The following is a 13,128-nucleotide window of genomic DNA, read 5'->3' as shown; positions in this document are numbered from 1 at the left end:
TTCTATGGAAATAGCTTGTTCCTGGAAGAAACAGGAGGTCCTTGACAGATACAAGGTCGAAACAAAAGATGCAGAAAATGTGGGTGTTCGGCCAAAGCAGGGGCAAACAGAAGAAATAGGAGGTCCTGGCCGAAACAAAGGCAAAAAGTAAAATAGATGGAGATTAAATAACCTATTCGGTCTCTGAAAACAGTAAAATTTGGAGACCGAATATGCTATTCGGTCCTTGTTGTTTTTATAAAAAAAAAAGATAATCATGCTGCTTTGCTAAAATTAATTTTATTAATTATAGTTTATAAAAAAAATTCTAGTCGCATCCAATCCGAGTCTAAAATAATGATCATGACAACTTAAATCTAATTGTAAATAGGCCATATAAAACTATTAGGTCGATCGGGTCAACAACGGGTCAGAGAAGTGAGATATCTGAATTCAATACTAAGCTATCATGTTGGGTAAAGAATGAATTGGTTCGGGGCATACTTTACAATTAAATGGATATGTTTTCTTAACCACCAGCATTTATTTATACTTCATGCGATCGAAATTAAAACCCGCATTTTCTCTAAAAAAATAATTATATGCATATTTTTATTATTTATGTTAGACTTATGGCTCAAATAAAATATATTTTTACCTCTTAAAATTTGATAGGGCTATACTTATTTACAATTTTGAACGAATAATTGTCCTTCATTTGGGTTCGCCAATATTTTGAGTAGATGCCAATTACAATAATTAATATTCTATTATAATGTAATATGACATGATATTGGGCTCCAAATTTTAGTTGAGGTGCATTGGGTCGTGATAAAACTCAATGGGCTGAGTTGATAGTTATACTGGGCTAGTACTATCAATTAGATCAACCTTATGGAGTAAAGCTAATATACACTTAAGTGTACTGTATTATTAAGTTTAGGCCGTTCGATTTCTTTAAAAGTCGTGCAGATTCTTTAAAAGTCGTGAAAACACGACTTTTAAAAAAATCGAATGGCCTAAACTTAAGAATACGGTACACTTAAGTGTATATTAGCTTTACTCCAATCTTATGAGTCTACAAATGTCATATTTGATTATAAAGAAAAAATTTTAGTCATAGAAACACTATGATTATACATGTTCTATACATGTTTAGGTGAACAGTACACATAATATGATTAAATGATTATCTTGTCTTATAATGTGATTCTTACACATATATCGTGCCATATAATTCAGTGAATAAATTCTTTTGTTAATTTGTGGTTCTTTAAGTTAGTTAAAGTTGCCAGCATTTTTCTAACTAAATTTAAAATATTCGACATTAAAGACGTCTTTAATGTCTATGACAGCTTCTGTCATGTTTTTTTTTAATGTCTTTAATGATTAAGATATTTGAGAAAATCAATATTGAAAGTTTATTTACCAAATTATTAGGATACTATCTCAATTACCAAATTGTCAATTAGTAGATTTGACAAACTAATAAATTTATACTTTTTTATATAAATGTGTGACTTAAGATTCAATTTAGTTTACCATTACCCTTTGCTGGATCATTTGTAATCATCCCTTCTAAAATGGGGTTTCTATTAAAGGAATTCAATCTAGATTTTTTCTTTTGAAGCCCGCAATTCTTTTTCGAAGTTTCTTTACCTTTTCTTCTTTGATTTAGCGTATCTTCTTTTTAGGATTTTTACTGGACATTATTTTCAAAGAAAATCATTCTTTCTTAGGGCGGACCCCTTTTATCAAAGAAACAATTTTATTGTTTGTTGGTATTTCATTACTATAAGACAATATCTCTTTGCTAGTGAGCTGTGAACTCCTACGCAATTCGCCTGTTGAGGAAAGATGTAATATGAAGAGTCTCCATATGTAAATAATAATATTATAAATCTAACATGAGATGAAATTAAAATTTACAAGGTGTAAACTCAAAAATTAAAATTTATCTATTAAATATATATTGCAGAAGTACTTTTTAAGTTAGACTATAGGAGTTTGAAACAAGGGTTCTTTAGTTATAAAATTAACATAAGTGAATAATCACAATTTTGCGATGTGAGGCAGAAATGTGTGTACAAGGTAGGGTTTATGAAGAGTATATGCTCAATAGCAATGATACAAATTACAGATTAAAAGTAATAGCAAGTCACTGATAGTGCAAAAATTGAAAAATAAAATAAAATATAAAAATAAAACATAAGCAACAATTTTGTTTTATAAAAAGGGTGTATTCCTTTTGAAAATGTTACAAACTAGTATAACGCATCTAAACAAGAAATGAAGAAAAGGAACTTATTTTGCGTGACAATTTATCTTTTCACCTTGAAGCGACGATGCATGAAAAAGAAAAACAATAAAAGGTGGGATGAAAGAGAGAGAGAGAGGAAAGAGAGGAGAGATTTAATGGTTTTTACTTGAGGGAATAACTAAAATGGCGGACAAACACAGTGCATAAATAACTTATCACAATCTCATAATTTGTTGCCGTTGTTACTTTTGAGCACGATTAGCGCTTTTACGAAAAACCACGTAAAATTTGGAATTTTATATCCTCTCCGGTAACTGATCATGATCTGAAGACCCCCTTCGTGATTTTACGATATTTTTTAAACTAATTTAGATTTAAAACTAAAGAATTAATTTATATGTATAATATTGTTGAACATAGATAGTTTAAAAATAATTTTTATACAATTTAAATATCAGTACTTGTTTATATTTAAATGATGATAACATCCTTAAGTACTCCCATTTCGACAAATTAGAATCATTCAGATTTTTCTTTATGTAAGTACTCTCATTTAGACAAATCAGAAATTCAGAATCATTCAGATTATTCCTTTCTTTTGTAAACTCAAAACTATATGTTAATGCAGGTGATTAGTGATATGAATTTAATGGAAAATTGGAAAGGACCCGTCGATCTTAATTAGAAGAAAAAAAATGATCTGACACAATCTGACTTGTTTTATGGGTCGGGTAACAATTTATATACGGCTCAGACCCGTTGCCCGTGATTTATTTTTTGCCTTGTACGCCACCAGGCCCGTAGAGGCCGGATCCGTATCCTCACAGGTACCTGACTCAACCCAATTGAAATGGACGGTTCAGATTTACTGTCAGTCGGTCAGATTCGGGATGACAGAGAGGCAGGATTATTTATTCTTTGAGATGCGTGCTAATCCATTTTAGGACCGTCCGATTCAATTCTACTCAGTCAGGTAACCTGAGGGGATACGATTTCGTAGAGGCCTCCCCTCCCTTTTCCCTCTTTCACAGTCGAATCATACAATAGCATCCTTGCAATTACCTCTCTCTCTCTCTCCCTCCCTATGCCTGGCGACGGAGCAGCAGCAGATAATTCGAACGATAGGATGGAGTCGTTGAGGTCGTACGAGTACTACACGCGCGTGCCGACTGGAGAGGAGGTGCGATTGGGATCCAAATTCTCCGAGACAGACGACAGGTTCAGTTGCTATCCACCTTCCCTTCATGGCGCCCTCGTCAGCTCCCCTGAATCTGATCGACCACACCTTCCCTTTCCCCATGCATCTTCCCCTACCCATGGTACATAATATCCTTTTAATTTTGCAATTTATGCATTGATCCCATTTGAATTAATTATTTAATAATTCGAGGTTTCTATTGGTGATTTCTGCAATCCATTTCTTATTGAAGAGTTTGTATACAACTTATAAATGGGCTCAATTACTGAATGACATTTTTTAACATGTTTGAATTTGGTGGACTTGACAGATCTTTCTCAGGAAGGGTTTGTTTATCAAGGAGGCCACAATAATTACCAATCCGGTGACCCTTCAAGGCAAATTGGCAGGTTTTTCATCCTATTTATGCATTTAACTATGCATATCACTGATGATATTTTTTGCAGAAAAAAAAAATCTTTCCTTTTCTAAGTCGAACAGAAATGTATATCTGAGGGAGTAATGCAAATGTAAACGAATTTGCAGTTGGGTATTGGATGAAGTGGAAATACGGCAGTTGCTGATAAACCATGTAGGTCATAAATGTTGCTGGGGAAGTGCACCTGCGCGCAGGTGGCAGATAACTTCTATTGAGCAGTCCTTTGCATATGTGGGGACACTAGAAACCTTTATTGAGAAAAGAGAAACTGTAATAGAGAAAGAGCCGTACTTTGGTGGAGAGATTGATGGGAGAGACAAAGGAAAGCAGCTTGGAGTATGGGAACTGGATTTACGGGCCGACTTCCCGCAACCTTTTATTCCTGAAAAGAAGGTCAGGATCAAAATCCCTCACTCTGAAGCTGTTCAAAGGTGTGATGGTAAGTTTACCTTTGCTCCAATTCCAGCATTTATTTCTTTCTGTTTAGAATAGAAGAGGTGGAAATAAAGGTAACTGTAGCTTTCTGAATTGTCAAACAGTACAAACTATACTGGATATTTCAGATTTGAGTTACTGTTCACATTTTATTTATCTTTTGATTATACTTGAATGTTGTACAAGAAGAAAATTGTGGCAGAAAAAAGAACACTAAATGTCAAAAAAAAATCAAATTGAGGATGACTCTTGTTGGCAAAATTGATAAGAAATTTACTCTTTTTTTTCATATTCACACCTATGCTGCTTCTTATGTGGAATGGTTGGTATTATATCTAAAATGTTTGAAAAATTATAGATTGCAATAGCAGAGGAGAGACAACTTGTGCATTTTGCCATGGTATGATGCAGATGACAATGTGCCTCGAATGTCATGGAGCAGGGTTAGTTAAGGACCAAGATGATTCCGATACCATGTATGATTTGTACACAGTAGTTTTTTTCAAATGGGATCAATGCATTTGCTGGTTTGGTAAATTTCTGATATCTGATATTAAATGTGTTTTTTGTTTGGTACAGATGCACAATGTGTATGGGCAAGGGGACTCAGGAATGTGCAAGCTGCAACTCAAGAGGATTAGTAAAGTGTATGGCATGTGCTGGTCATGGTTCTCTTCTCACCTGCAGCATTGCTGTTGTCCGATGGTGAATGATTCGCCATTTGTTTTCCAAATGAAATATATTCTAATGATGTTCAGATGCTTTGATGCTAATGAAGTCTACATATCTGACATATACAGGGAAACATTATATACAAAAAAAGTTAGTACAACAAGCACAGCAGCATCAGTTCCAGATGAAGTATTTCACAATGCAAGAGGCATGCAACTGTGCAACATCCAAGCGTACCAGTGCCCACCAGCTTTCTTTGCTGATTCATACCATTTAAACAGCTTCTCGTCCGAAGTCATTGCCAGCCGTGCACCTGTTCCCCCCTCTGCTCGGGTCATCACAGAGCGTCACATTATTTCCTTCCTGCCTGTTACACGTGTCATCATGGCACACCGAAAGCGCTCCTTCAGCTTTTATATTGTCGGCTATAACTGGGATATATTTGTTAGGGATTACCCGGCTAGATTTTGCTGGGGCCTCTGCTGCTGTTTTGAATGGCTCAACATGTAGTTGTTTTGCAATTTTAATTTTTCTTCGTTATTGCTGGGACTGAAGGTTGTAGAGTGTAAATATACATTCACTGTAATGGTTGTTTTGAGATCTTTTCCATAAGAAAAAAAATAATTTTCTGTAAATCAATTTATGTTAAATAAAGAAAAAGTCCTGTCACATTGAGTTGAAGATGTTATGTTTTTTCTTTGGTAAATGATAATATAAATGTTGTTAATACTTGAATCTAAGTTAGGGTTATCTTTTAAGATTGCGGAGCATGTCCTTACCTTCTCCTCACTGGCGCACCACCTTCGATTTATAGTCGTTCTTTGATTCTCAATTAAGTTTCAACTTGATGTGTGTATCTACTCTCATTTGATTAGGATCGATTTGAATTAACCACTTAATAATGTATAGTTATCGACCATCACTTATGATTGGGATCCTGATAACAATCCTCGCACTTTTATCCCTGCAAAAAACTCCACAAAAACTTCCAAAACAATCATAAGGGATATCTCAATCATTAATAAGCTGTTAGTGTTTAACTTGAAGTATCAAAACATTTATATTGAATTTGCAAGTATTAATTCCTATGCAATTATCTCTATTTATGAAAGAATAAATCGATCCATTAGTTATCCCCGCACAAATTTTTATTTTTTTGTATCTTTTCCGCACAACTAGGGACCATTAAATAAATAATTCTCTCACCCAATGATAAATACTTGACAGTTATCCCGTATCAATGATGTCACTGTTGATTAGTCAATTGATTCTTGTCTGCCAATTCATTGAAACATCACTTTTCACCGTGTGACATCATTGACACGTTCTGTTCTCCAGGTGACATCATTGACACGTCATATTCTCCCCTTAACATCATTGACACGTCATATTTCCCCTGACATCATTGACATGTCATATTCTCTCTAAATGCTATATCTATATAAGAAGTGAAGAAATGCATTTGTAAAGACCAAAACTAAATAATACAACAACTAGAAAATAACATCAGTTATCTTTTGTTCAGAGAAAAGAAACAGAGAAGATTAGGATGGTAGAAAACAATGAAATTGTCATTGTAGGCGGAGGAATTGCTGGTGTGGCGATGGCCGTGGCTCTTAAACGGGTCGGATTCTGGGCACGGGTTTTGGAGCGGCACCAGGAGCTCCGAGCCGGCGGCACGGCCCTCACTCTATCTTCCAATGCCTGGTTTGCACTAAGAGCGCTTGGAGTGGATCATAAACTCACATCCACTTATAAAATCTTTACAAAGTACCTCATTCTTTCAATTTTCGTATTATATTAGTATATACTTTCAATTATTTTTCAGTTCAGAAAATGATATTTCATTGTTTCTGTATCAGATCATTGATTACAAACTTAGAAACAGGAGCTAGTCAAGAGATGGTCTTGCCAGTGAAGAAGGATAGGTAATTGAATTCATCTCTAAACAAAATCTGTTAATGTCAAACTTACAAGATCAGATAACTAATATTTTTTACCATGACAGTTATTATATCAAGTGGTCGAAAAATATACGTCGTATTTTAATATAATGTGCTGAATTTGTCTGTTACTTTACCAATTTTGTGTTTATTTGGTGCAAAAGGGGAGATGATAGTGGTGTGAGATGTGTTAAGAGAGGATTTGCTCAAGGCGCTAGCAGAAGAGTTGCCACCGGATGCAATTAGGTTTTCATCTAAGCTAATCTCCATTAAGAGCGAAATTTTAGAAGATTCTTCCAAAATTACTGCCCTGTATTTAGATGATGGCACCATTATAAAAGCCAAGGTATAATTCGAAACTTCTGAACTCAATTTCTGCATTTAATTATGCCGATTAATTTTCAGTTTGCGTACTATTAGGCTAAAAAATAAGAACAAAAAAAAGTTAGATCCTGTACTACACCTAAGTTAATGTGTCTGTAATTCTCTTTTAAAAAAGGAAAAACATATAGTATGCTTTAATATTGTTTTTCCGATTTATATATCGAATCTCAAGTAAGATGTTTCACATTTTATTTGAACCCTTCATGTTGTACTAGGTGGTGATAGGATGTGATGGGGTCCACTCTGTAGTGGCCCAGTGGTTGGGCCTATCTCAGCCATTAAATTCGGGTCGATCGGCAGTATTAGGGCTAGCGGTATTTCCAGAAGACCATGGATTTGAAATGATGGTGTGGCAGTATTTAGGCCTCGGCATCAGGGCTGGATTCATCCCTCTCAACTCCAGGGAAGTCAACTGGTTCTATCTCCATGATTCATCTTCCTTAGGTGAGAATATATCATTTCATTTGTTCTTTTTTTAATTCTTTCATACTACTTTTCATTAATGACGGAGTAATTTAAACATAGACCAGTTTATTCTTACAAAATATACACAAAATATTTCAGAACAAGATGTATCAAGGAGTCCGGAAATGACACTGAAGGAAATAACAGACAATTTAGCAAAAGACTTCCCTTCTAATTTCCTATCGGTCGCCAAACACACCGATCTCTCCAGTCTGGCATGGACCCCACTCCGATTTCGTGCACCATGGAATGTAGCCTTAGACATAGCTCAAGACGGCAACGTCACTGTTGCTGGTGATGCGATGCACCCCATGACGCCTGATCTTGGGCAGGGCAGTTGCTCAGCACTCGAGGATGCTGTTGTTCTTGCACGTTGCCTCAGTCAAGCTCATAAAACGGCAGCCAATGACAAACAATGGGTGGAGAAAGGGTTGAAGAGGTACGAATTTTAACAATTCTGTTATTCACATAAGTCATGAGTGTAAATGATGAGACATGTTTTATGTGAACAGAATTATAGACAATCTAATTAAAACAAATGTAAACCAAGCTAAAGAGAGATAGAGAAGAGAGAGATAGAAATAGAAATGAATTCTTTTATTTCTTGATCAGTTTGTACAGAATACAGTTTGCCCCTTTTATAGAGAATGGCTACTCTCTTCATTACATTAACTATGGTTTAACTGTCTAACCACAGTTCTAACTAACAATCCTAACAGCCCTAACTGTCCTTGACTGATTAGAGCTGTTGACCATCTGTTGACTGCTCTTGGGCTGATGCTCTATTACAAGCTGATGCTCAATAATAGTATTAGTTAGTAATTTACTAGATAGTTTAACATACTTAAAAATGAACTTATTGTGATCATTTAACCAGTTAATATGATGTAATATTGTAAAAAAATCTCTTTTAAATGTTAATTACAGGTATGTGGATGAGAGGAGGTGGAGGGTGACAGGTCTGATTGCAGGCTCATGGTTATCTGGGTGGGTGCAACAAAGCGGTTGCGGTGGACAAAAGTGGTGGTCAGGTGCCACCAGATGGTTCAGGGACCGGTTTTTCTACAAGTTTGTACTGCCTTGGTTAGTGAATTTGGTTGGGAAAGATTGCGGAGATTTGAGCTCTCCTGTCAAATAATATGATGGATCAACATGAATTTAGTTAATGTAGTCAAATAGATGATTTATTTTTAATTTTTGGGTGTCTTACAAATATTTGGGATGGTATATTTGAAAATAAAGTGTGTTGAATAGAGTTGGATCGGGGACTTGTTAGTCAACAGGGGTCCTGGTTTTGCCACATATGAATAGATATATTATTGTATTGTTCTTTGTAAAGAAATAAGATTGTTCCTAATTTTTTATGATGAAATTAATTAATCTAATTAAGGCCTGTTGTAGTTCATGAATGCGAAATAGTAGACAGGTTATCCGTATCCTTGGAGATATCTCAATTTTTGAGTGGATTGATCCGTACCGTTCATTTAATCCAACGGCGTACCGTACTAATATGACTGTTTAATTGTTGCACTGTATAAACCTAACGGTCATATATCTGACTGTTAGCTTGACCTTGACTTCTTGGAGAGAAGCTCTTCTAGATCTGATCCAAGTTAGATAAGAAATACTCCTACCAACCCCCGTTTTTTTTTTTTTCCTTTGCTAAATATTCTTATTAAAATTTATACTCTGATTTATGATATCCATAGGATTCAAATGAAACCCAAGATCTGCATCCAAAGAATAATAACATGCCAGCAAAATGATCAAACGAATGTGCTAGATATATTGCGGGCCTTCCAATTCAAATCAAATGGCCTAAATTGTACTTTGATTTTACATGACGGATTGTTTCTTCTCTGACTTAAATTTTTTTTTTTTTTTTTTTTTTTTTTTTTTTTTTTTTTTTTTTTAAGTTAGTGTGGCTTTAAATGTCTATTAACAATTTCATTAATAAAAAAATATTTATAATAGATCAAATGACCGTAGTTCCTAAATCTATTCTTTTATATTCGTAAAATCCGCTAAACTAATATAACATTATAATTCTCTCGTAATCACCATAATACCTTAATCACCATTTCACTTCACGACCGAATCTGCTTCTTAGACCATTGTCGTACTCTGACAACAACCAGATCTACTCACCATCACGCTCCACGATCGGATCTGCTTCTTCGATCGCCACTGCGCTCCGACAACGACTGGATCTACTCACTGTTACACTCTTAATCGAGATAGGAACTCTACGCTCCAAACTCTGACGATACCACACTCTTAGCTCTGATCGGCTCCGCTTGACTCTGGTTTCTCCTCTCTCTTATTCTCCTCTCCAATTAAAAAGGTAGAACCGACAGAGAGGGAGGAATTGTCTGATGTTGATATGATGGTCCATATTTAAGTAAGAAGAATTGTGTGAGTTGTTTTGAGCCAAATTGAATTGATCTTTTATTCAAGAACTTCTTGGGCTTACATAGAGCTTACAATATTCTATTTAGTCCCTCATCTTTCTATAATATCTCTTTTACCAAAAGAACCCTAACAATAATACTAATATAAAACATACAAATAGTACCAACACTCCCCCTCAAGATGGGCAAAAGATATCCACTAAACCCATCTTGTCACATCCTCTAGCTAGATCTATCGAACTAAGACCCTTAGTCAGACAATCTGCCGTCTGGCCTCCAGTTGGAACATGGCTCAACTCTAGTAGCCCGTTGTTCAACTTCTCCTTGATAAAGAACCTGTCGATCTCAATATGCTTGGTCCTATCATGTTGCACAGGGTTGTTCGCAATGCTGATGGCTGACTTGTTGTCGCACCACAACTTCATCGTGATTCCTCGGTCCAGCTTCAGCTCCACTAACATGCTTTTCAGCCACAATAATTCTGCAACTCCTAAAGCCATCGCTCTGTATTCTGCCTCTGCTGTTGATCTTGCCACCACAGACTGCTTCTTGCTCTTCCATGAGACCAAGTTGCCTCCAACAAATATGCAGTAACCTGAGGTGGATCTCCTATCATCGGCACAGCTAGCCCAATCAGAGTCACAGTAGCCCTCAATATTTATATGACCATTCTTCCTGAAAATCAGCCCTTTTCCAGGAGAACTCTTCAAATACCGTAGGATCTGGTACACCGCATCCATATGACCCTTCCTTGGGTCATGCATGTAGCGACTCACTACGCTCACTGCAAAAGAGATATCGGGGCGCGTGTGACTCAGATAGATCAACCTACCTACCAGTCTCTGGTATCTGTCATGATCGACTGATTCTCCAACCTCAGCACTCACTTTGAACCTCTGGTCGATCGGTGTCGCTGCAGGCTTGCACCCTAGCATACCTGTTTCCTTTAGCAAATCCAGCACATACTTCCGTTGAGACAGGACAATCCCCTTTGGTCCACGAGCCACCTCAATCCCAAGAAAGTATCTCAGATGTCCCAGGTCTTTCACCTCGAACTCTTTCCCCAATCTCACCTTTAGCCTAACAATCTCATTCTCATCATCGCCCGTGATAATCATGTCGTCCACATACACGGCAAGCATCGTGATATGGCCTCCAACTCGTCGAAAGAACACAGTATGGTCGGCATTGATCTGCTGATACTCCATGCCAACCATAGCCTTCCTGAACCTATCAAACCAAGCTCGAGGAGATTGCTTTAGCCCATATAGAGATTTCTTGAGCCTACAAACCTTACCAGTCGTCCGGTTTGTGCTGAAGCCCGGTGGAATCTCCATGTACACCTCCTCCAACAAGTCACCATGAAGAAACGCATTCTTCACGTCGAGTTGGTGTAGTTTCCACCCCTCATTCGCGGCTAGGGAAACCAGAGTCCTGATGGTGCTCATCTTGGCTACGGGTGCGAATGTCTCATCATAGTCGATGCCGTAGGTTTGACTGTACCCTTTTGCCACCAACCTGGCCTTGTAGCGCTCAACCCGACCCTCTGGGTTTTGCTTCGCGGTGAAAACCCACTTGCATCCAACTGCCTTCTTGCCAGGTGGTAGTGACACAAGCTGCCAGGTTTTGTTCTTCGCAAGAGCCTCAAGTTCTTCGAGCATGGCCGCTTTCCACTTAGGATCCTCCTTAGCAACCTGCCAACACTTAGGGATAGAAACATTGTCCAAAGATGCAATGAATGCTCCGTGTCTAGGTGATATGTGAGAGGAAGAGACAAAGTGAGCAATGTCATGGTCATGTGGGAACCCAAATCGATCAGGTGGGACCCCCGCATTGCTGCGAGCAGTCCGCCTTACCGATAGGGGAGTGGGAGGAGTAGAGAGAGGAATCATATCACCTGAGTAATCTGGGTCTGTGGTGGATGGTGAAGGTGTCTCCGAAGTCGAGGCAGGCAAGGACAAGGGACTTGAGACAGGTGACTCAGTAGGCACAGGCACGATTTCCGCAGTCTCCTTTCTCCTTCTCATATACACTCTCAGCTCCCCCTGAGCCTGAGTCTCACCACCCTGATCCGGCAAAACAGCCGACTCAACCGGCAAAACAATCGACTCCACAGCCGACTCAAGCGTGCAAGGAACATCTCCAACACTCACCATCCTCAACGCATCGCTACTGCTATTCTCCCCCTCTCGCCGCATACCTCCAGTATCGAGCGAGTCCCCAAAGGGTGAGGACACTCCAGAAGAGTAATATGGTACATACTCTCGAAACGTGACATCCATGCTAACGAATATCCTCCTCTCAACTGGGCTCCAACAAACATATCCCTTTTGGGTGGCTGAGTAACCCACAAAGACGCACTTGATCGCTCTCGGATCCAGTTTGCCCACACCCGGTCTGTTGTCCTGCACGAAACACACACATCCAAAGGTCCTCAAAGGAAGAATGTCTCCCTTTGTGCCTTTCCATACCTGAAATGGGGACTTCCACTCCAATACTCGTGAGGGCATCCTATTGATCAAAAAGGCCGCTGTCAAGACCGCTTGCCCCCACAAGTACTTCGGGACATTCATTGCAATCATCATACTCCGAGCTACCTCAAGGAGATGACGATTCTTCCTCTCTGCTACCCCATTCTGCTCTGGTGTATATGGACAAGTGGTTTGATGCTGAATGCCCTGGGATGACAGATACTCTCCAAACGCCTTGTTGGTGTACTCTGTCCCATTGTCAGATCTCAACGCTTTCACTACTGCCCCATATTGAGTCTGAACCCCTTTGTGGAAGTCTTTAAAGCACTCAAACACATCACTCTTGTTTTTCATCAGATAAAGCCAAGTAACACGAGAACAACAATCAATAAAAGACACAAAATATCGAAATCCATTGAAAGTTGTTGTAGGACAAGGGCCCCATACATCAGAATGCACTAAATCAAAAATACAAGAGCTCCTACTACCAGA

The 13,128-nt window shown here is 38.1% G+C and overlaps 3 protein-coding genes across 3 annotated transcripts; all 3 read left to right on the top strand.

The window, feature by feature from the left end:
- Nucleotides 1-3,246: 3,246 nt before the first annotated feature.
- Nucleotides 3,247-5,631, top strand: LOC144564584 (uncharacterized). The gene is made up of 6 exons (XM_078314193.1): nt 3,247-3,558; nt 3,748-3,826; nt 3,963-4,294; nt 4,649-4,766; nt 4,870-4,995; nt 5,091-5,631. Exons 1-6 carry the CDS (start codon nt 3,324-3,326, stop codon nt 5,470-5,472), a joined length of 1,272 nt encoding a protein of 423 aa, XP_078170319.1. The 5' UTR covers nt 3,247-3,323; the 3' UTR covers nt 5,473-5,631.
- A 797-nt stretch (nt 5,632-6,428) lies between these two features.
- On the top strand, nt 6,429-8,954 carry LOC144564179 (monooxygenase 2-like). Its single transcript, XM_078313722.1, has 6 exons — nt 6,429-6,732; nt 6,825-6,890; nt 7,070-7,251; nt 7,505-7,733; nt 7,854-8,193; nt 8,682-8,954. The coding sequence occupies exons 4-6, from the start codon at nt 7,631-7,633 to the stop codon at nt 8,890-8,892; spliced, it is 654 nt and encodes a 217-aa protein (XP_078169848.1). The 5' UTR covers nt 6,429-6,732; nt 6,825-6,890; nt 7,070-7,251; nt 7,505-7,630; the 3' UTR covers nt 8,893-8,954.
- On the top strand, nt 6,512-7,151 carry LOC144563900 (monooxygenase 3-like). Its single transcript, XM_078313366.1, has 3 exons — nt 6,512-6,732; nt 6,825-6,890; nt 7,070-7,151. Exons 1-3 carry the CDS (start codon nt 6,512-6,514, stop codon nt 7,149-7,151), a joined length of 369 nt encoding a protein of 122 aa, XP_078169492.1.
- Nucleotides 8,955-13,128: the final 4,174 nt, after the last annotated feature.

This window comes from Carex rostrata, chromosome 13, assembly GCF_964058835.1.
Source record: "Carex rostrata chromosome 13, lpCarRost1.2, whole genome shotgun sequence".
Lineage (NCBI taxonomy): Eukaryota > Viridiplantae > Streptophyta > Magnoliopsida > Poales > Cyperaceae > Carex > Carex rostrata.
This window is presented reverse-complemented; position numbering and strand designations above follow the sequence as displayed.